Source organism: Quercus robur, chromosome 9 (assembly GCF_932294415.1).
Source record: "Quercus robur chromosome 9, dhQueRobu3.1, whole genome shotgun sequence".
Lineage (NCBI taxonomy): Eukaryota > Viridiplantae > Streptophyta > Magnoliopsida > Fagales > Fagaceae > Quercus > Quercus robur.
In genome coordinates, this window is record NC_065542.1 from 14,970,995 (window position 1) to 14,994,630 (window position 23,636).

The 23,636-nt window shown below is 38.6% G+C and overlaps 1 protein-coding gene across 1 annotated transcript; it reads right to left on the bottom strand.

The window, feature by feature from the left end:
• Positions 1–362: 362 nt before the first annotated feature.
• Positions 363–3,074, bottom strand: LOC126699480 (tubulin beta-1 chain). Its single transcript, XM_050397319.1, has 2 exons — positions 2,334–3,074; positions 363–1,321 (listed from the first exon to the last, which is right to left on the bottom strand). Exons 1-2 carry the CDS (start codon positions 2,995–2,997, stop codon positions 636–638), a joined length of 1,350 nt encoding a protein of 449 aa, XP_050253276.1. The 5' UTR covers positions 2,998–3,074; the 3' UTR covers positions 363–635.
• Positions 3,075–23,636: the final 20,562 nt, after the last annotated feature.

The following is a 23,636-nucleotide window of genomic DNA, read 5'->3' on the forward strand; positions in this document are numbered from 1 at the left end:
CCCCATAACAGTGCAATTTTGTAATGATAAGTTGACTTTCCAATGAATCAACCCGAGTGTATTTGCAAAAGGAACCAGTCATAATTGCTCAATTTTGCGGATTGAAAAGCATGAGTTTGTTTGCAAAAGGAACCAGCCATAATTGCTCAATTATGTGGGTTGCAAAGCATGAGTTTTGCTGTTGCTTGATACAAATGCTTCGGCCTCAAATATTTGCACAACCTGCTTTGTTCTGAATGACATCCCCAAGTCGACCTAGCACAATCCATATAGTAATGACAATGTGCATTATGCTAACCTCTGCCAATTTCTTTGGTTCTCAAAAAGCTCAAGAAATCAAATTTTCTAGCAGAATACAAGCGGAAACAGAACAGATTCAGCTGGTGTTTACACAAAATCAATTACACAATAGCATGCAATTGCGATTTAAACGCTTAACATTTCATGGTACCATGTCTGATGCACAAAACTCCCTAGACAACTACACCAAAAGCAAACGAGAGACAATAGAGCTATAAGTCCAACCACATTCCCACAATCCAAACCCCCAAACAAGGTATTCAGGAACAAAAAGGAAACTTTAACACAAAACACATTTGTAACAAGCACAGAGAGAAACAGATATCAAACACTACTTAGGCCTCTTCCTCTTCCTGGACTTCTTCCTCATCTTCATAATCATAACCATCCTCATCGGCTGTAGCATCTTGGTATTGCTGATACTCAGAAACAAGATCATTCATGTTGCTCTCTGCCTCTGTAAACTCCATTTCATCCATACCTTCTCCTGTGTACCAATGCAAGAAAGCCTTTCTGCGGAACATAGCTGTAAACTGTTCACTGACTCTCCTGAACATCTCCTGAATTGATGTTGAATTGCCAATGAATGTTGAAGCCATTTTCAACCCAGTAGGAGGGATATCACAAACGGTGGACTTAACATTGTTGGGGATCCACTCAACGAAGTAGGATGAGTTCTTGTTCTGCACATTAATCATCTGCTCATCGACTTCCTTAGTGCTCATCTTGCCACGGAACATGGCAGAGGCAGTTAGATATCGGCCATGGCGAGGATCAGCAGCACACATCATGTTCTTGGAATCCCACATCTGTTGAGTGAGCTCAGGAACAGTAAGGGCACGGTACTGCTGGGAACCACGGGAAGTAAGTGGAGCAAACCCAACCATGAAAAAGTGCAAACGAGGGAATGGGATTAGATTAACTGCAAGCTTGCGGAGATCTGAGTTGAGTTGACCAGGGAATCGCAAACAGCAAGTAACCCCACTCATAGTTGCAGAAATCAAGTGATTCAAGTCTCCAACTGCAACAAACAAAGATTATTAGCCAGCTGCATAGAAATTTCCATAAATTTTTATTAGAGCCAATGAGGCCTATATATCTGTCATCAAATTCAAGTTACAACGAATATGAATCTATGGCATGTTACACCACTTGATATCATGTCATCGAAATAATATTATATCTCCTCTTTAAACCTTCCATGCTTGGAAAATATCAGGATAATTGGACAATCAATAACTATCTCATCATACAATGTTTAAATTTCAAGCTTTAATAACTTTAAAATTATACAAAAAACATGAGTTAATGAATTAAATAATAAATAACACCCCAATTAAAGAAAAAGTTGGTGTGCATATTAAGAACAATAATAACATATATACCAATGGTTGGATTTTCAAAAGGAAAATACTAGAGATTCAATTTTTTTTACAGTAAACTTTTACAAATTGCTGATGTAGTAAGTGATTATTGATAAATAAAATAGTAATATTATTGATAGGCCTAGATAAAAACTAATAAGAAATTGGCCACAACAAAAGTTAGCAAAAATGTTGTAAAATAATTTATGCCTGTAGCATTACTTTTTTTCAAAATTTAATCCAATAATAAACAATTAAGAGACCAATACAAGGTATAACTTAATACCAACCCTATAAATGTTTAAATTAAAAAATTTATACATCATCAAACCCTGAAGAAAAAAAAAAGATGCCCAACCATTCAATTATATTCAAACTATAGAAAATCGCAATAGCCAAACAGATAGGTACTTAATTTCCAAGATTTAACCCAACTGAAATATTCCCAGTAATATTATACATCAAATACTCTTAGGTTAGTCATTTAATTATTCAAACATAATTGTCTTGTTTCTGAAACAATTCTTAAACCCCATCAAGCCAAACACAATCAATTCGAAAATAAGAGCAAATAGGCATAGAATTAAGCACACTAAGACAAAAATGTAACAATAAAACTAAGCAACTATATACCACAAAATCAAAAAGAGAGAGAAAAGAAGAACTCACAGCTAGGAGTAGTGAGCTTGAGTGTACGGAAGCAAATATCGTAAAGCGCTTCATTATCCAAAACCATACACTCATCCGCATTCTCCACAAGCTGATGAACCGAGAGCGTCGCATTGTACGGCTCAACCACCGTGTCGGAAACCTTCGGAGACGGAAACACCGAGAAAGTCAGCATCATCCGATCCGGGTACTCCTCTCGGATCTTCGAAATCAGGAGCGTACCCATACCCGACCCGGTTCCACCGCCGAGCGAATGGCAGACCTGAAACCCTTGCAAGCAGTCGCAGTTCTCCGCCTCCTTCCGGACCACGTCGAGCACCGAGTCGATGAGCTCGGCGCCCTCGGTGTAGTGGCCCTTGGCCCAGTTGTTCCCGGCGCCGGACTGGCCGAACACGAAGTTGTCGGGTCGGAAGATCTGGCCGTACGGGCCGGATCTGACGCTGTCCATGGTTCCGGGCTCGAGATCCATGAGGACCGCGCGCGGGACGAAGCGGCCGCAGCTCGCTTCGTTGTAGTAGACATTGACGCGCTCGAGCTGGAGCTCGTTGTCGCCTTGGTACCGGCCGGTGGAGTCGATGCCGTGTTCGGCGCAGACCACTTCCCAGAACTTCGCTCCGATTTGGTTACCGCATTGGCCTCCTTGAATGTGAAGGATTTCTCTCATTTTTCTCACTCTAAAAAACTCACTCTCTCTCTCTCTCTCTGTGACTGTGGGTTTGGGTTTGGGTTTGGGTTTGGAAATGAGGAGAGAGGGATTTGTGGGGTGTGTTTATATAGGAGGGAGATGACGGAGGGGTTAACGGCGTTAAGGGATTAGGGGATTTGAATTTTGAATTTTGGAAAAAGCGGAAAATTGTGATTTTTGAATTTGATTAAGGAGAGGATTTGACTTTTTTATTGAGGTGAAGAAGGTATGGTGAACGGACGGCTAGGATTTTGGGGGGAGTTGTTTGTGATGGGTGATGTGATGTGGGCATAACGCGCTCGTGGCTTGTGGGGGTTGCTTTGGATGAGGCGGTCAGTAGTGTGTGTAAAAGGAAATTGGCAGCGGTTGCACGTGATTGGAAGGGGGAGTCATGTGAGTGGCACTTCATCTTTTGACTCCTTTCCATTTTTGCATATATAAAATTTTACAAATAAATTTTCAAACTATCCACTTTTCCATTTTTGTTAGTAATAGGCTTAAATAAGAAAAAATATGTATATAAAAAACATTGCAAACTCAATTATTGTAAAAAATATTGTGACTATAGAATTTGTAAACCATTAAATGCTAAAGGTTAGAATTAATTTTTTTTCTTGTCTATTTTTGTGAGCTAGCATAATTTTTTAGTAATATGTTTAAAATATTATTGTGGGGCCAGAGAATTTGTGGTCCCGACCCACTTCCCAGTAGGGCCTAGGGTCCGTGTCGAGGAGAGTAGTTGCCGAGGACAAGTAATGAAAGACCAAATAGCCTAGAGATGCAGCCGAGGATAACCATGTCCTCGGCATCCCGAGGCTTAAAAGGGAAGAACGACATGTCATTGAAGGCAGCCTCCCAAACACTCCCAGAAGAAAAGGCGAGTAGAATGGGACTCACATGGGAGTACGAAGTGGGGGTGGTTCAAGGAAAAGACGTCACCTCCGCATTGAATGCGCTAACAAACATCCAAGCCATATTGATGGGAAAAGACTCCTGAACAGTGTGGTTTCGGTTATTACAACTAACAGAAAGTGGGTAGAGGCAGTTGATGGGACAGGTACTCGAGTAGGTACCTGCCTGATCAACAGGTGGAAGGTCAGGATCAATCGAGAAGGGCTATATAATGTAAGCTCTATGCGCCAAAAAGAGGCGGCTGGGACCAGGGCCAAAAACCAGAGCCTCCCAGACCGTCCCGAGAAGAAGGTCTTATCGGGCAAGCACGGTTCATCACTGTGCAAACACCACAAGAACGATAACTGACCACCGTCCGGCGACCAAGGCCTAGCTTTTCAAACTCAAGCTCTACAAATTTTATTGTTTGGGCTCATAACGTGCAAACCCAATACCATTTTGGGGTCGTTACAAATTGAGTCCTAACAATTGGCGCCGTCTGTGGGGAGGGCTTGTGCGTTGGCACAGGCGGTGGATCGAGAAAGTCCCTCCATCACTTCCAGTAGCCCGTTGTAGTGCCCTAACATAAAGTTCCACTGGGGCTACGCTTCGAAGCATCAGTGACGCGGATGGTTCTAGGGGCTTGGCCAAGGGGCTAATCCCTCCAAACCAACGTCCCACACTTAGGCCGAGGGGCTAATCCCCTCAAACTTAAAGAAAAGATAAGTTTTGGACAGAACCAAGGTCTTGTATGGTCCTCGGACTCAAACCTATGGGGAAACCAACTACTTCTTAAAATCTAAGTTTTTGACAGAACCAAGGTATTGCTTGGTTCTCGGACTCAAACCTATGGGGAAACCAACTACTTCCAACAAAAGATAAGTTTTGGACAGAACCAAAATATTACATGGTCCTCGGACTCAAACCTATGGGGAAACCAACTACTTCATAAAATCTAAGTTTTTGACAGAACCAAGGTATTGCATAGTTCTCGGACTCAAACCTATGGGGAAACCAACTACTTCCAACAAAAGATAAGTTTTGGACAGAATCAAGGTCTTATATGGTCCTCGGACTCAAACTTATGGGGAAACCAACTACTTCCTAAAATCTAAGTTTTGGACAGAACCAAGGTATTGCATGGTCCTCAAACTCAAACCTATGGGGAAACCAACTACTTCCAATAAAAGATAAATTTTGAACAGAACCAAGGTATTGCATGGTCCTCGGACTCAAACCTATGGGGAAACCAACTACTTCCAACAAAAGATAAGTTTTGGACAGAACCAAGGTCTTGTATGGTCCTCGGACTCAAACCTATGGGGAAACCAACTACTTCCTAAAATCTAAGTTTTGGACAGAACCAAGGTATTGCATGGTCCTCGGACTCAAACCTATGAGGAAACCAACTACTTCTAACAAAAGATAAGTTTTGGACAGAACCAAGGTCTTGTATGGTCCTCGGACTCAAACCTATAGGGAAACTAACTACTTCCTAAAATCTAAGTTTTGGACAGAACCAATGTATTGCATGGTCCTCGGACTCAAACCTATGGGGAAACCAACTACTTCCAACAAAAGATAAGTTTTGGACAGAACCAAGGTATTGCATGGTCCTCGGACTCAAACCTGTGGGGAAACCAACTACTTCCAACAAAAGATAAGTTTTGGACAGAACCAAGGTCTTGTATGATTCTCGGACTCAAATCTATGGAGAAACCAACTACTTCCTAAAATCTAAGTTTTGGACAGAACCAATGTATTGCATGGTCCTCGGACTCAAACCTATGGGGAAACCAACTACTTCCAACAAAAGATAAGTTTTGGACAGAACCAAGGTCTTGTATGATTCTCGGACTCAAATCTATGGGGAAACCAACTACTTCCTAAAATCTAAGTTTTGAACAGAACCAAGGTATTGCATGGTCCTCGGACTCAAACCTATGGGAAAACCAACTACTTCCAACAAAAGATAAGTTTTGGACAGAACCAAGATCTTGTACGGTCCTCGGACTCAAACCTATGGGGAAACCAACTACTTCCTAAAATCTAAGTTTTGGACAGAACCAAGGTATTGCATGGTCCTTGGACTCAAACCTATGGGGAAACCAACTACTTCCAACAAAAGATAAGTTTTTAACAGAACCAAGGTATTGCATGGTCCTTGGACTCAAACCTATAGGGAAACCAACTACTTCCAACAAAAGATAAGTTTTGGATAGAACCAAGGTATTGCATGGTCCTCGGACTCAAACCTATGGGGAAACCAACTACTTCCTAAAATCTAAGTTTTTGACAGAACTAAGGTATTGCATGGTCCTCGGACTCAAACTTATGGGGAAACCAACTACTTCCAACAAAAGATAAGTTTTGGACAGAACCAAAGTATTGCATGGTCCTCGGACTCAAACCTATGGGGAAACCAACTACTTCTAAGAAAAGATAAGTTTTGGACAGAACCAAGGTATTGCATGGTCCTCGGACTCAAACCAATAGGGAAACCAACTACTTAAAGAAAATTCTAAGTTTTGGACAGAATCAAGGTATTGCATGGTCCTCGGACTCAAACCTATGGAGAAACCAACTACTTAAAGAAAATTCTAAGTTTTGGACAGAACCAAGGTATTGCATGGTCCTCGGACTCAAACCTATAGGGAAACCAACTACTTCTAAGTCGTAGACAGAATGGAAGTCCCGTCCTGTCCTCGGATCCCCGGCTCTAAGGAAACTAACACAACCAAGTGTTTAGACCCGGTACGAACGTATCTCGGTCCTCGGACCGGAGGCCAAAAACAAGTTAAGGCTATGAATGTTACCAGGAACGTGACAAAGCACCCTAGTGCCCGGTGACCCTCTCGGATAGTTCGTTTTAGGTTATCCATCCTCAGGTGATCATCCCATATGCAATACAGAGCATTCAGCCATTATCTCGGTTAGTCTTATATGGTTAACCCACTACAAATCGGCATTATTGTGCCCATCAATTTTTATAAGTTCAACATAATAGCTCTTTGTTAAACAAGGGTTTCGGCCCTAAGTGCTGTTCAAAAGAAAAGGACACCAGCGCATCCATTCACAGAATAATTATTGCAGAGAAGAAAGAACACGCAAAATGGGATAAAGTCATCTTTTATTAAACAAAGAAGTAGTACAGCGTACATTAAAAGGCTTAAACATGCCTATACCAGAAGCTAACTATAGAAGCAAAAAAGAAAAACAAAAAGGAAAAGATACAGGGAAATGATAAATCCTTCAATTCTGCTCTTATGGCGACTAAGCGTGTCGGGATGACCCCATTGATGGAAGGGGAGAAGAAGCAGAAGAAGAAGAAAAAACACCAGGATGCCTCTAGTGATGGATGAGAAGAAGAAGCGGAGGCAAAAGCAGGCACCAGAAAAGGAGGAGAAGAGGAAGCGGGGATGCCTAGTCCCCGTGCCAGCTCTAACCCCCATCAGGCCAGTGCCATGTTAGCAGCGCTCGAGAGAGAGCGGATGGTACCGACGATGAGCAACCCCAGTGGTATCGCACCAAAAATCTGATGCGACCAGCACCTGCTTCGGATTTTGGCTAAAGGAAGAAGAGGCTTCTTTCCCGCCTTGTCAAGGGGGAGAAATGCTTTGAGTCTCTGTCTCCCTTGCCTTGATAGGGCCATCTTGAGTCTCGGAGAGACCTAGTGCTTCTGGAGAGGGTGTGGTCCTTTCACCCCCATCTTCACCCCAACCATATCACTCCCTAAAGCTTAATCCCACTGGCAGTGAGGACTGTGAGCACAGCAAATGGTTTAGGAATTTAAAAAGATTGAGGGGTTTGTACGCCAAGGAAATGACCTCCTACCTTGCTTCTTATATGGAAGGCAAGTCTGGTGGCATTTAATCTGTACAGATTTCCAAGAAAAGCTACAAAACGAGATAATTTCCACTCAACTCCCAACACCGTCTACAACCGTTGGATTGGCGTTGCCTCGTAAGGGGAACTTATTAAAGACGCGCTTCGTGTACCGAAACGGCAGGAGCACGGCATGGGTAAACCAAAAGAATGTCTCACAACTAGGAGCGTGTCCCAGGCGAACAATGAAGCTCCGGCATTGATAAAAGACAAGTCTTGGCAAACCGTCACATAGGCCCGACGTCATCAAAACCCTCATCTCCGTCCGAGGAGCCGGACAGCAGGATTTTGAGGGGGCTATTGTGGGGCCAGAGAATTTGTGATCCCGGCCCACTTCCCAGTAGGGCCCCAGGGCCCGTGCCGAGGAGAGTAGTTGCCGAGGACAAGTAATGAAAGACCAAATAGCCTAGAGATGCAACCGACGATAACTATGTCCTCGGCATCCCGAGGCTTAAAAGGGAAGAATGACATGCCATCGAAGGTAGCCTCCCAAGCACTCCCAGAAGAAAAGGCGAGTAGAATGAGACTCACATGGGGGTACAGAGTGGGGGTGGTTCAAGGAAAAGATGTCACCTCCGCATTGAATGCGCCAACAAACGTCCAAGACATATTGATGGGAAAAGACTCCTGAACAGTGTGGCTTCGGTTATTGCAACTAACAGAAAATGGGTAGAGGCAGTTGATAGGATAGGTACTCGAGTAGGTACCTGCCTGATCAACAAGTGAAGGGTCAAGATCAATCGAGAAGGGCTATATAATGTAAGCTCTATGCACCAAAAAGAGGCGGCTGGGACCAGGGCCAAAAACTAGAGCCTCCTAGACCGTCCCGAGGAAAAGGTCTTATCGGGCAAGCACGGTTCATCACTGTGCAAACACCACAAGAACCATGACTGACCAACGTCCGACGACCAAGGCCTAGCCTTTCAAACCCACACTCTACAAATTTTATTGTTTGAGCCCTTAACGTGCGAACTCAATACCATTTTGGGGTCGTTACAAATTGAGTCCTTACAATTATTTTTAGTCATACATATTGACAAACCTATATACAAGTTTTTAGAGAGTTAAATCTAAGCAAGCAAGCAAACCCAACCCAATTGACATGATCGAAAACTACGATCCTTCGTAGACTTGAAAGTCTACTGTTACGCTCAAGGCTAGTTGGCCTATCATATCCTTAAACATGATCTATAGTAGGATTGAATCTAACTTGAAAGTCTTTTGTTGAGCTCAAGGTTAGTTAGCCTATCATGTCTTTAAACATGACCCTTTGATCAAAATAGCCTAGTAGTTTAGAGTCACCCTAACAATTGAAACTATGAGGGCGGATAATCTACCTTGGACCAATTTTAATAAAACTCACTTAGGCCTCGTTTGGGAGGATGGAATGGAATGGAATAGAAAGAAATGAAAAGAATCATTTTAAAATATTCTTCCATTCCCTTGTTTGGGAGTTTTAATGGAGGGAATAGAATGGGTAGGAGGGAACACTCATTCCTCTCTATTCTTTTAAAATTTTAAATTTTCATTCCTCCCAAAATTGGGAAGAATGGGAGAGAAGGGAATTAGATTTAATAATTTTTTTACCAAAACTCCCAAAATACCCTTATATATTCAATTCTTTATTTTAAAATAGGGGTTTAATAATAATATTGTCATAAAATGATTCTATTCTATTCCCTCCATGTTGCTCCCAAACAAGATTACTTATATTCCATTCATTTTCATTCCTTTATTTTAAAACATCCAATCAAGGTTATTTAATTTCATTTCATTCCATTCTTTTCCCTTACTTAAATACATTTCATTCCCTTATGATCATTTCATTCCATTCTATTTCATTCCCTTATGAACTCTCAAACAGAGCCTTAGGTCTCGTTTAGGAAAAGGAAATGGAAATGAATGAAAAGAATAATTTTAGAATATTATTCCCTTCCCTTGTTTGGGAGTTTAAATGAGAGGAAATGGAATAAGTAGAAGGGAACACTCATTCCTCTCTATTATCTTAAAACCTCAAATTTTCATTCCCCTCGAAATTTGGAGGAATGAGAGGAAATGGAATTAAATTTAATGATTTTTTTACTGAAACTCCCAAAATACCCCTATATATTCAACTCTTTATTTCAAGATAAGGGTTTAATAGTAATATTGTCATAAAATGATTTCATTTCATTATATTCCTTTCATGTTACTCCCAAACAAGATTACTTACATTCCATTCATTTTCATTCTTTTATTTTAAAACATCCAATCAAGATTACTTAATTCCATTCATTTCCCTTAAATACATTTCATTCCATTCTATTCATTTTCATTCCCTTATGAACTCCCAAACGAAGCCTTAGAGATTGGTCGTCGACACTTTCACTTAAAAATGAATATTTATAAGATCTTATTAGTTACATCTCGCATTTATTATGGCTCACCTACCGTCAATTACATTAAATGTAATGAAAAAGAGTCCCTTTCATTAACAATAGAGTGTCATCCTTAGATCACATCCCCTCGATTGGCTTGGGTGGATGACATGCAGTCAAGTCTTGACTTTTTTTTTTTTGTTTTTTTTTTTGCACTAACCTGACACACAAAATCCTATAGACACTACCTCAAAATTAACGGAGAAGGTATGCATTCACTCACACAGTTGCCTTGCCATTGTAACATTGTTCCAGCATAAATTCATCATTTGCTTTCTAGCTTGAGCTTTGGAGTTCCTCCAGGCAACCCAATTGCTTGGTTTTTTTATTTAGTTTGCAGGTATATCCATAGGTTTTCATATTAAACCCCTAAACGTTCAACCAGTACATTTAGTTAGAATATTCTGGTTCTAGTTAGAAGTTAATAGATTGACTTTCTTTTTTCTTTAAACAATAAAATTGTTATTAAGACTTAACAATTATTCTTTTTCCCTTTGTAAAATTTTTAAATATATTATTTTATGCTAACGGCAGAGCAGATGCAACAGTTGTTCTTTATTTGGCAAAATTTTCTCTTTTGGTCGTGACAGTTGATATGTGCCGTAACTTTGTTAATATTTGGTGTGGGTCCAAGCCCCCAAACGCAGCATGGGCATGGCCCACAAAAGCCTTCCCTAGACTTTCTCTTAAGACTAAAAATGAGACCATGGTCCATACCAAACGTACCTCTCACTCAATCTTACACTGATAAAGAGTGGCCCCAAGGATAAACCAAACCAATTAAACATTCATATGGACAAAAATAGAAGCAATGTTGTCATCAAATACATAGCATCAAGTGAGAGAAGATGTAGTGATCACTGAATCCTTCATGTCAAAGCTAAGATATAGTGAGTCCTTTTGATGGGTCCGCTAGCAACTGTAGGAACATCATGTCAAAACTAATTAATAATATGATTTCAAACTACATTTTTAGTTACGTTATTGTTACCCAAATTATAATCTATCATTTGATTAAGGATTAAACTGGTGGCAACTATCGTAAACGAATCTAAAACAATGCTATCAGTAGAAGCGTCTATAGCTCTAAAACAATGCTGCCATACCAAGCAACCCTGCATAAAGTTTGACACTGCAGTGAGGGCAGCCTTTTTCATAGTACTGGTTCTGGCCAAAGGCCAACCAACTATCTATTGGAGTAGCATTTACGCGCTCATAATTGTATGATTGGAATGGCAAGAGTTATAAGGTTCGTCATCATTCATGTAAGCTTACATGATATTAAATAAGAAAATATTATTAAAAAAAAAGTAAATAAAACAAGACAACCTTAACCTCCCATGTCTAATGAAATGCTCTAACAATTTGTTTACAAGTACTTTAATGCTAAAAAATATATGCTTGTTTGTAGAGATGATTTGATAGGCTCATCCTAAAGCATAAAGCACTTAATGAGTTTACATAATTTAAAACAAAAAATTTGTCATTTTTACCTACCTGGATGTGTAAGTTACCTAATGCAAAATGTTTGGAGTCCATGTGTTCTGCATTTTTGGCTTTTTAGGTAACTTTTTACATAATAGTTTGGCTGTTTGGAAAACTTAAAACTAGTTTAGTTCTGATACAAGTTAAATAAAAAATAAAGACAAAAAAACTAAATTGGATTGTTTGATATCAAATTTCAACTAGAGTTACTCATGAGTTCCATAGTGTTGGATTTTCTCATGTCCTTTAGTAAGGCAATAGGCATGCTTATTTGTTAGCAAAACTTTTTCTGTGTGGATTGAAGAGAGTCCTTATTTCTTAGAATAAGCTGTTCTTCATGATATATCTATTTCTAAAGTAATTTCATAGTCTTTCCATTAAAAAAAAATTATCTATAGTAATGTTTGTTAGGGTTTAGATGTCGGTTTATTCAATGTGACAAACATATTTTTTAGGGGTTCTAATTTTTTGCAATACAGTTTGGTCATGGGTCCATCAAGAATTGCGGATGAAAACTGAAGACATTAATCTCGCTCAGCCAACTCAAACTCGCTTGAGCAAAACCAAACACACTCGAGCAAATCAGTAAAGAACAAAATGTTAAATCAATCGAAGGAAAACTTGTTCCTGTAATCCGTCTAACGTTCACTCGAGCTAAATTACCGGATTTGCATTACAAATTTAGCTAGAAAAAGGATTTTTGCTCATATCGAATCGTACTTTGTTTTCTTATATAAAAAGCACATCATGCATGCCTTTTACAGAGAAGAAAGAGTGCTACACCAAAGTTAAAGCCTTCTTCCTAAGCCTAAACAAAGAAAATTCTTCCTTGTACCTTGGGCAAAAATAAGAAAACAAAGTGTGTTCTTATTGAGATTGGTTCCCTGAGGTGGGTATAGAGTTTAGACTATTATAATTGTTCCTTTATAATTAATTTTCTTTGAGATTGCATCCCGGAGATAGGTGTCCTTTAAAAAGGTTCTTTATTGGTTTATATTCGGTGTCTTTTACTTTGCTAATGATTTGATGATTGATTATTGCGGTGAATTACTTGTTCGATTACCCTATTTGGAATACTCATACCTTGTTGAATCAATTAGGGAAGGAACTAGGATTCAAACTTAGTGGGGGCCAAAGTTCTTTGTTGGCAAAAATGCAAAACTGATCCTCTAACTTTCACTTTTTTTCATTTCAGTCCTCTAACTTTTAGTTTTATAAATTTAGTTCTCTAACTTTCAATTTTTGTCAATTCAAGGCTCCGTTACTGCTGCCGTTAAACCCACTAAAACGACACCGTTTTGCATGTGGTTTTTATTTTTATTTTTATTTTTTTTATATTCGGAATTAAAAGAAAAATCTGAAAAAAAAAAAAAAAAGAAAAAAAAAGTAAGGGGAACGACGTTGTTGTTCCCCTTCCCCAACGAACAAAACACGACCATCTTTCACGCGAACAGTCATCGTTTCCTTAGTGACTCCAGGCATGTCCACCCTAACATAAAAGCCAGCCTTCACCTTTGTAGCTCCAAATGATTCTACAGGCCCTTTGGTTTGGTATGGGTGTGAGAGTGCCTGTAAACGTCCTGGCTCATATGGACCCTTATTAAATGCAAAACCAACAAATGAAAAAAAAAAAAAAAAAAAAAAAAAAAAAAGAGAATATAGCAAGATATAAATGGAAGTCTATGAAGATTGATTAGACCATATTAAGCAAAAGAGAAATAAATTTAGAGACCATTTTCAGAAGCTTCATGCGATGCAGCAATGATAGTGTCCACAAGACTACAAGAGAAGGGGAAGCTCTTTCTTGCTCTTCCCCTCCCCCTTTGTTTTTTTTTTATTCAGGGGAGTTGTCGTTCCCTTTTTTTTTTTTTTTTTTTTTTTTTTTTTTTTTTTTTTTTTTCAGAATTTTCTTTTAATTCTGAATTAAAAAAAAAAAAAAAAAAAAAAAAAACCCACATGCAAAACGGCGTCGTTTTAGTGGATTTAACGGCAGCTATAACAGAACCTTGAATTGACAAAAATTGAAAGTTAGAGGACTGAATTGACAAAACTGAAAGTTAGAGAACTGAAATGAAAAAATGTGAAAGTTAGAGAGTCAGTTTTGCATTTTTGCCTTCATTGTTCAAAGATTTTAAAATATTGAAATATCAATATTAGAAGTTGACAACAATGCATTATTAGCATTAATATTTTAATTATTTGTATTTTTTATTTTGAAAAAAAAAATCACAAATAACAATTTATAATCAAGAATTTTGTAAGTCAATTAGCATGTCCTAATATTTTCAAGATCTAACTAAGATTAGTCCGATTCTTTATTCTATCAACATTATAAATTATAAAAAATTATGTATTCTTTTCACATAATTCTATAACTAATAATTTTATAATGCTATATGTAGGGACTGGAATTGAGCACTTTTCCTACTAGATGAGTGGACTTAGGCCCAACTAGCCAAATACAATAAATTTATAGAGAATGGGTTTAAGAACGAGGTCTTAGTGAGGATTACAACAACCAGACATGGTTAGGAATGGATTGAATAACAAGGTCGTGGATTAAAGTATGAAATTTTGTCCTTGGGCATTTCTTCCAAGGAACTTAGTGTTCTTATTCTTTCTTCAGTGCTTGGTTACAAAGGTTTCCAAGATCGTGCCAATTGCTTCTCTCTTCTCTCTTTCCAATTCCCAATCCCCCTTTACAGGAGGACTTCTCACATTATATACCCCATTTCCGGTTGATCTTGGCCCTTCATCTGTTGATTATGCAGATCACTATTCGAGTGCTTGTCCCATCAGCCACCTTCCCAAATCTCTTGTGTGTTGCAACAACCAAGACAGCACTATTCAGAGGTCATTTCCTCATAAATGCGGCCAGAACGTTAGTTGTGGGCATTTAATGTGGAGGTGACAGTTCCTCTTTGAATTGCTCCTATACCATGCTCCCATGGCTGTCCTACTGTACTTGTTCTTTTTCTTAGGATACTCTGGGAGGCTGCCCTTGATGGCATGCCGTTCTTCCCTTCTAGGATCTGGGTTGGCCGAGAATAGGATTGTCCTCGGCAATGTTTCAAGGCAATTTGGGCTTTCTTAGTTCGTCCTCGGGCATTTCTTCCTCCTCGGCGTGGGCCTTGGGCTTAGTGTAAAGTGGGCCGGGATTGCCAAATTTTCTGACCCCACACTATATATATATATATATAGTTAAAAGATTCTTTAAAAAAAATACAAAAAAACTATATTTAAAAGTTCAAATCTATGTCAAGCATTATATTAATAATACAGCCAAAATAATGGTTAATAAATATCATGCATTAATATTCAGAGAAAAAAAGGGTAAGACAATTATTTGTGTCTTGGAAAGGTTGAGATTTTTTCCTTTTAAAAATTGCAAGTTTGAAAAAATAGTAAAAAAAAAAAAATTAAAAAGAGATCTATTAAACAATCACATGATAATGAATGATAACTTTGAGTCTTTAACTACGTAAATAATAAAGTTCTTCCCGTCATTACATTAATTTAGTTAAGTCACAAAATTTATTACCAATAAACTAATCTCACGAATTGAGATCTTCTAGAGTTCCTAGGGTACTCTACTGTATAAAGTTCTATTAATCTTAACCATTCATTTATAATAAAAGGTCCAGATTTTTCCATATCATTAATCCATTAACAAATCCCCTAAAATAATGGTTTAAAAAATAACTGCTCATAAATGATAATTATTGTCTTACCTCTTTTACCTAAATCAAGTCTATAAGAAAACGTGAAGTCATCTTTTCCTTTCCCTCTTCATTTTTCAATTTGTTCCACAAATAGTTTTGGTTGTTAATTTCAAAGCATAGGTTCAACTGAAATGGGACATAGAAAAATCATATTTTATGATCCTAAGTGTCAATCATGTACTTGAAAAGAAAAAGAAAAAGCCATGTATATGCTTAATTTTAATAAAATTAATAGAAGATTAAAAAAATTGGAATGAAAACCCAGGTGCCTCTGCTATTCATATATCATATATATATATATATATATATATATATACTTCTTGCTCTATGTGCATAATAATCAATTTTATAAATAAGCAAATTTCTTTTGCATTTAATGCTGCAATGTAATAGCCACTATTTACATTTAAGGTAATAACTATCATTTATGAGCAGTTATTTTTTAAAATAATTATTTTTGTAGATTTGTTAGTGGATTAATGATATGGTAAAATTTATACCATTTATTATAAATGAAAGGTTCAGATTAAAAGAACTCTACATGGTAGAGTTCCTACTTTAGAGGATCTCAATCTATCTCACATATGCTTTGGTAGCAGTTTAGGTAAGGCACAAAACAATAGATTGTTGTTGCTTCACACATGTATTACCATTTATGCATGCATGCCAAGTGTGTCCCAAAGTTAATAAAACATTAAAAATTAAAATAATTCTACCATTCAAAAAATAGATAAATTTTTTCCACTGGTTGAGTTAAAGACACCAACTAATCCAAGCTGTTGGTGATTAACTGGTATGTGAATGGAGCAATTAGCGATATAAGAGTTGTCTCTGTGGCTATGAGTTGGAGTCATTTGAGAGGGGCATAAAGCTCTCAAATGAGAGGGAGAGATTGGGTAAAAGTTATTGGGTTTTTGTGATTTGTTTTGCTAGGATTTGTAATTGATTTGCTAAGACTAGATTTATAATTTATCCAAAGATTTTTTTTATCATCTAGATATGTGTTTTTTTTTTTTTAAAGATTTTTCTTGTTATCTACTTTTGAGATTTGTGGGTCAGCTTGTCAATTTTCTGGTGGAAGGGGGCAAGTAAATAAATTTTAGAACTAAAAAGTAAATTTTTTTTTTAAAAAAAATTTTGTGTAAAAGCAGTTCCGTCAGTTCCGTTCGTCCCTGGAATCAATAAGTTGTTTGGGTCAAAATATAATTTAACTTGTTGACTTAATCCAATTAAACTCATGCTATGTTATTTAGGGAGAAAAAAAAAAAACTTTTCATTGTTAGAACATGTTTTAATTAAGATGATTGTGTGTGTTTGGCAAAAATTATTTTTGTCCACTTATTTTACTATTCAACTTATTTTTGCTACTACTCATAGGGCTCACTGCACTTTTTGATACTATTCATGTGTTTCACTGTACTATTTCAGCTAACTTTTACCTTTATCTATAGTACTTTCAACAAAAAGTTTTCAGTTTCAGCAAATTAAGCGAATTCCAAATAAATCTAATATTTTTTTTAGCTTTGTCACAAATTTGTATAATTTGTGTTAGACAAAATTTAACTATAAAATTGGTTGTAGCTTAAACCTACAACCTTACTTAATATTTTTTTATTAGAGGTAAATTTTGACAAATCTACCATTATATTATATCTTATTTTTATATCTTCTATGCTTGCAAAATTTCTAAGAAATTAAAAATCAATAGTTATGTCATCAATAAATTGATTAAATTGCAAGTTTTTATAGTTTAAAATTATGCATAAAATATAAACTTATAGATTATACAGTAAATAATATTCAATTAACCTAAAATTGATATGTGTATTATAAGCATAAAGAATATATAATTCAATTGCTATATTTTCAAAATATGTAATAATATTTATTGGAGTAAATTGCAAATTACACATCTAAAGCTTGGGGGTGATTAGATTTTACACCCTAAAGTTTTAGAATTTGGATTTTACCCCCCTGAAGTTTGGTGATGTTTGAATTTTACACCTTGACATTTCAAAATTTAAATTTTACCCCCTATATTTTAGGAGTGTTTGGATTTTACTCTCTAAAGTTTTGGAGAGTTTGGATTTCACACCCTAAAATTTCAGAATTTGGGGATGTAAAATCCAAACAACTCTAAACTTGAGGGGGTAAAATCCAAGTTTTGAAATATAATGATGTAAAATCCAAACACCCTAAACTTTAAGAGGTAAAATCCAAATTTTGAAATTTCAGGGTGTAAAATCCAATTAACCCCAAACTTTATGGGTATAATTTGTAATTTATCTATGTTTATTTTATTGAGTAAGGTTGTAGTCTCAGACTATAACCAATTTTATAGTTAAACTTTGTCCATTTATGTTTAGGATGTAGACCATACAATTTATCTAAAATTCAAAACACACACACACACACACAACTTGTGTGTGTGGGCACTTAACCATGAATTCTAATATTTCATATTTTTAGAAAACAAAACTTAACAAGAAAAATTAATAGGGTAAATTGCAAATTACATCCCTAAAGTTTGGGGGTGATTGAATTTTATAGAAGTTTCAGAATTTGGATTTTACCTTCTAACGTTTGGGAGTGTTTGGATTTTATACTCTGATGTTTCAAAATTTGGAATTTACCCCCTATATTTTAGGGGTGTTTGGATTTTACTCCTTAAAATTTGGGGGTGTTTGGATTTTATATCTTAAAGTTTCATAATTTGGGGGTGTAAAATTCAAGCACTCTTAAACTTTAGAGGGTAAAATCCAAAATTTGAAATGCTAAGGTGTAAAATCCAAACACCCTAAACTTCAGAGGGTAAAATCCAAATTCTGAAACTTTAAGGTGTAAAATCTAAACACCCTCGAACTTTAGGGGTGCAATTTGCAATATACCCAAAATTAATATTTTGAAGATAACAAAACTTATTGGTAATATAAGCCAATTACAAGAAAAAAAAATAGTAGAGAAACCGTTTAAAGTATTTTTGAAAATAATCATAAAGCAAATCTAAAAATTAATTTTTGTAAACATACCCCTTCTGAAAATATCAAAGTTAAAACTAGTTTATCAATGAAAAATACATTTTAAAACATATATGTAAGGACACGATTTCTTTAACGGCCCAATAATGATGTTGGACTCATACATGAAAGATCCCTCACAATATGATTTGTAGAGAGTGGGCTTGAAAGGTTTGCCTTTGATCATAGTGCGATGGTCTGGTCCTATTTTTAGAGGAATTCATGTAAAAAATAAGAGTTGGACTTGAACATTTAAGCCTTCTAGCATTACACCCTGAGGGGTTGGACTCCTCGGACTTTGTTCGGGGATCATTAAGGTCTTCCTCCGGTTGTCCGGCGGTGATTTTTTGCGGTATGCATACTTCTTTAAGTAGTTTACACCCATGGAGTCTTTCTCCTTGAGGTAGGATGGGAGTCCTTGGTTTTTTGTCCAATGTTTCCCCCACCTCCCCTTATCCAGATTACTTACTTTCTCTTTTATACTAGCCTACGTTTGCTATCCTTCGTCCACGTGTAGGGTCAACTTTTACGAGACTGATATTTGTCCCGTCAGTCTAATCCCAGAATTGTTGGGGATGATTGATAAAGCCGAAGAATCGGGCTTTGCTGGATGCTGAGTCTTATCTGGGAAGGGTAATGAGGGCAACTTTCCCGAGATATTTTAGATCTCCTATCCAGTTTGGTCCTATACCGTTTTTGCCCCTCTTTTTTGGTGGAATTTTGGGTCTGCCAAGGACCGAACTGTCCTCGGCAACATCTCCGAGCCATTTGGGCTTTATGTTATTGAGCTTGGGTCGTAGCTGTCTTTGGCTTGGGCCCTTAGACTTCCCACGAGCAAAGGGACCTAACCCATAAATTATTGGGCCCCACAATAGTCCCTCAAAACTCTGCTGTCCGACTTCTTGGTTGGAGAGGGGGGTTTTGGTAATACCGAGCCTTTATTATGGCTCATTTAATTCAGCCCTTGACTGACGCTGGCGACTCTTCACCTGCCCAGGGAATGTACCGGTCTACAAGATATTCCCCTTAAATTGCGCACGATACGTTTATGCCGTTTGGTTATCCGAAGCGCGTCTTTAATGTCTTCCCTTTACGAGACCTCCCAGATTCAATAGTTTTTGATGGCATGGGGGGACGAAACGGGCGTATTCATGTTTATAGATTTCCTTGGAGATCTGGACACATTAAGTACTCTCCTCTTCGTCCCCTATATAAAGAGAAGAAATAAGAGTTGTTTCCCTCACAAACGAATCCCTTTAACCCCACCAAAATTTGAAATCCTTAGATTCTTTCCGGAGTTCACTTTTACTCTCCGGCTATACCTTAGCCTGAAATACACTTACCGTAGTAATAAGCAATGAAAAAACCATTCCCCTCCCAGAAACACTATGTTCTAGCGAAGCTCGAAATGGCTCGGTCAGGGCAAGGATGGCGGAGACTCAAGATTTGTCTCGCCTTCCTTTTAGCCAAAATCCGAAGCAGGGACTCGTCACGTCACACTTTCAGTGTGACTGAGCCGAGAAAGCACATCATCAGTACCACCCGCTCTTTCACGAGCATATCTAACATGGCGCCAGCGTGTTAGGAGTCAGGACTGGGGCAGGGACCAAGTGCCCCTGCTTCTTCCTCTCTTCGTTCACTGGCGCCCCCCTTTGCCTCTTTTTCTTCTTCTTTCCACCACCAGATCCATCCTGGTGCTTTTCCTTCTCCCTCTTTTGCTCATTTCTCTTTCTTTTCATCTCTTCTCTCTTCTTCTCCTCCTTCTTTTACTCATGTCCTCCATCTTCCTCATTCATCTCCTCCATCCTCTTCTTCCTTGTCCTTCATCCTCTTCTTCCTTCTCCTTCAACTTTTCCTAAAAAATGTTCTTCTCTCAATATGAGCAATACTGAGGCAGAGATTAAGGAGACTTTGAAGACGAGTTTAAAAGACACCTGGCTGTTTACTTATCTGTATTGCGGATGTTATCTCTGCTTCGGCAGTTCACTTTTTGTATAGGCTTGTTTAAGCCCCTCTTTGTACGTTGTAATAATTTTTTATATTAATAAAAATTGTTATTATTTTACTTCGCATGTTTTGTTTCTATGTTTTTACAAATTTGCAAGCACTGCTCGGCATAATAATATAGCATTTGAACCAATGATAACTAAGGCCAAAATGCTTGATAACGAAAAGATATCACTATAACTTTAATAGAATTGTTTGACACAACGATGCTTACCTGTGAATAACGATATTTACCCAAAACAACGCCAAGATTAGAACTGGATGCTTTATGCGGTGTAGTAAGTAGTCATCCGAGGACATATCACCCGCAAAAATGAACAGCCTCCTTAGGCTACCAAATAGTGGGGCGTCTCGCTATCGTCCTAACGCTTTCATTGGCCTTAACATTTTACAGTATTTGAGCCGAGGACTTTCCCCATCCGAGTAATTAGCATCTCAGTAGGCTTGAGTCCGAGGACCATGCAAGGCCTTGGTTCCGTCCAAAAATTTTTGAGTACTTGGTTTCCCCATAGGCTGAGTCCGAGGACCATGCAAAGCCTTAGTTCTGTCCGAAAGGTTTTTGTGTACTTGGTTTCCCCATAGGCTTGAGTTCGAGGACCATGCAAGGCCTTGGTTCTGTCCAAAAGGTTTTTGTGTACTTGGTTTCCCCATAGGCTTGAGTCCGAGGATCATGCAAGGCCTTGGTTCTGTCCAAAAAATTTTGAGTACTTGGTTTCCCCGTAGGCTGAGTCCAAGGACCATGCAAGGCCTTGGTTCTGTCCAAAAATTTTCGAGTACTTGGTTTCCCCATAGGCTTGAGTCCGAAGACCATGCAAGGCCTTGGTTCTGTCCAAAACTTTTTTCCTTTCCTCAGGTATTTCAAGAGGTGCCGAGCAGGAGATTGTCCTTGGAAACGGCTATTCCTCGGCGTGGGCCATAGTCCCTGGGCCCCCCATGCAGAACGGGCCTGGGCCGCGAATTCACTAGGCCCACAAGTTAAGAGATATTTCTGTAGTCTTTGGTCACGCGGTACTTTTTGGCGTCCCAGTGTTCGAGGTGTGCCTTTACGAGGCTCCTTTAATCCCATGGTTGCAGGTGGTGTTGGAAGTTGAGCCAGAGTCATTTTGTCTGTAGCGTTCCTTGGGACGCTGCAAGAATTAAATGCCACCACCTTACCTTTTTAAATAAATAGGAGAGAAAGATGTTTTACCTTCGCACAAGTCCTTCAGTTTCCTCCCTTAGTATATCATGTCTGAGGCGAGGGTTGAGGAAAAGGAACTCTTTCCGCCACAGAGGCACCGTGTCCTCCTGAGACTCAAAGTAGTGAGGTACAGGCAAAAGAAGCATAAATTCAAGAGAATACTCCGCTTCGACAGAGGGGAAAGGGTGTTTCTCCCCCTTTTAGTCAAAATCCGAAGCAGGTTCTGTTCATGCCAGAATTTTGGCGTGTCAGAAGAAAGATTCTCCGCCATCAGCGCCTCTGCCTTGTCGCAGGCAAATTTTTGGTGAAAGCTTCTCAACTTCCGGCTCCCTGCACCTTTCCTTCAGCGGTGTAAGGCTCAAGTTGGGTTTCTTTTGCTGCCTGAGTTATGGGCATGTAAAAGCATTGAGGAAGAACAAGGTCTTGGAGCAGTAGCCAACCTCTCCTCTGATCCACTTCCTCGGCTTTATCTTATTCTCTTGTATCTTTCCTTTCAATTATACAGTGAGCTTTAACATAAGCTGATTCCAGCTTTTCATTGTACGCTGTACTATTTCTTTGTTTTAGTAAAAATGGAAATTTATTTACTTGTTTTGAATACTGTTCTTTTGGCAACACCACTTTGTGAATGGGTGTGCTTCATGTGTGTGTTTCTCCTCAGCAATATTTAGAGCAAAAACCCTTGAAACACAATCCAACTAATTCTAATTTACCGACACTACCAGGCATAATAATAACAATTCATAGTAAGTTAAACTTAGGAAACTAACCGAGATAACGGTTGAACGGTTCTGTAATAAGTGCGAAAATATTGTCCGAGAATGATAATCTCGAAATAACCCATCCGAGGAGTTGGCTGAGCAGTTGGGAACCCCGATCACTTTTCAGGCGACATATTGCTCTATATTGCATCGGTCTTTGTAATGTAGTTTTTCGTTATAAGTACTTGGTTTTCCCAGAGGCCTGAGTCCGAGAACCATGCAAGGCCTTGATTCTGTCCAAAACTTTTGAGTACTGGGTTTCCCCATAGGCTTGAGTCCGAGGACCATGCAAGGCCTTGGTTCTGTCCAAAACTTTTGAGTACTTGGTTTCCCCATAGGCTTGAGTCCGAGGACCATGCAAGGCCTTGGTTCTGTCCAAAACTTGTAATTTTAAGTAGTTTTTTCTCTGTATTTATTTATTTTTCAAAGGTTAGCCCCTAGACCAGGGCGGGGAGAGTCGGCTTGAGACCGGAAGCCCCTAGAGTTGCCCGCGCCATCGGCACTGCAGGGCGTAGCCCCTAACGGAAGTTTATGTCGAAGCAATAACTGCATATCGCCGGAGATGGAGGAAACTTCGTGGACCTCTGCTAGATATAGCCTTGACTCCACCGCCAGCCGCGCCAACACGCTAGCCTTTCCCATAGACGGTGCCAATTGTAAGGACACGATTTCTTTAACGGCCCAATAATGATATTGGACTCATACATGAAAGATCCCTCACAATATGATTTGTAGAGAGTGGGCTTGAAAGGCTTGCCTTTGATCACAGGGCGATGGTCCGGTCCTATTTTTAGAGGAATTCATGTAAAAAATAAGAGTTGGACTTGAACATTTAAGCCTTCTAGCATTACACCCTGAGGGGTTGGACTCCTCGGACTTTGTCCGGGGATCATTAAGGTCTTCCTTCGGTTGTCCGGCGGTGATTTTTTGCAGTATGCATACTTCTTTAAGTAGTTTACACCCATGGAGTCTTTCTCCTTGAGATAGGATGGGAGTCCTTGGTTTTTTGTCCAATGTTTCCCCCCCCTTATCCAGATTACTTACTTTCTCTTTTATACTAGCCTACGTTTGCTATCCTTCGTCCACGTGTAGGGTCAACTTTTACGAGACTGATATTTGTCCCGTCAGTCTAATCCCAGAATTGTTGGGGATGGTTGATAAAGCCGAAGAATCCGGCTCTACTGGATGCTGAGTCTTATCTGGGAAGGGTAATGAGGGCAACTTTCCCGAGATATTTTAGATCTCCTATCCAG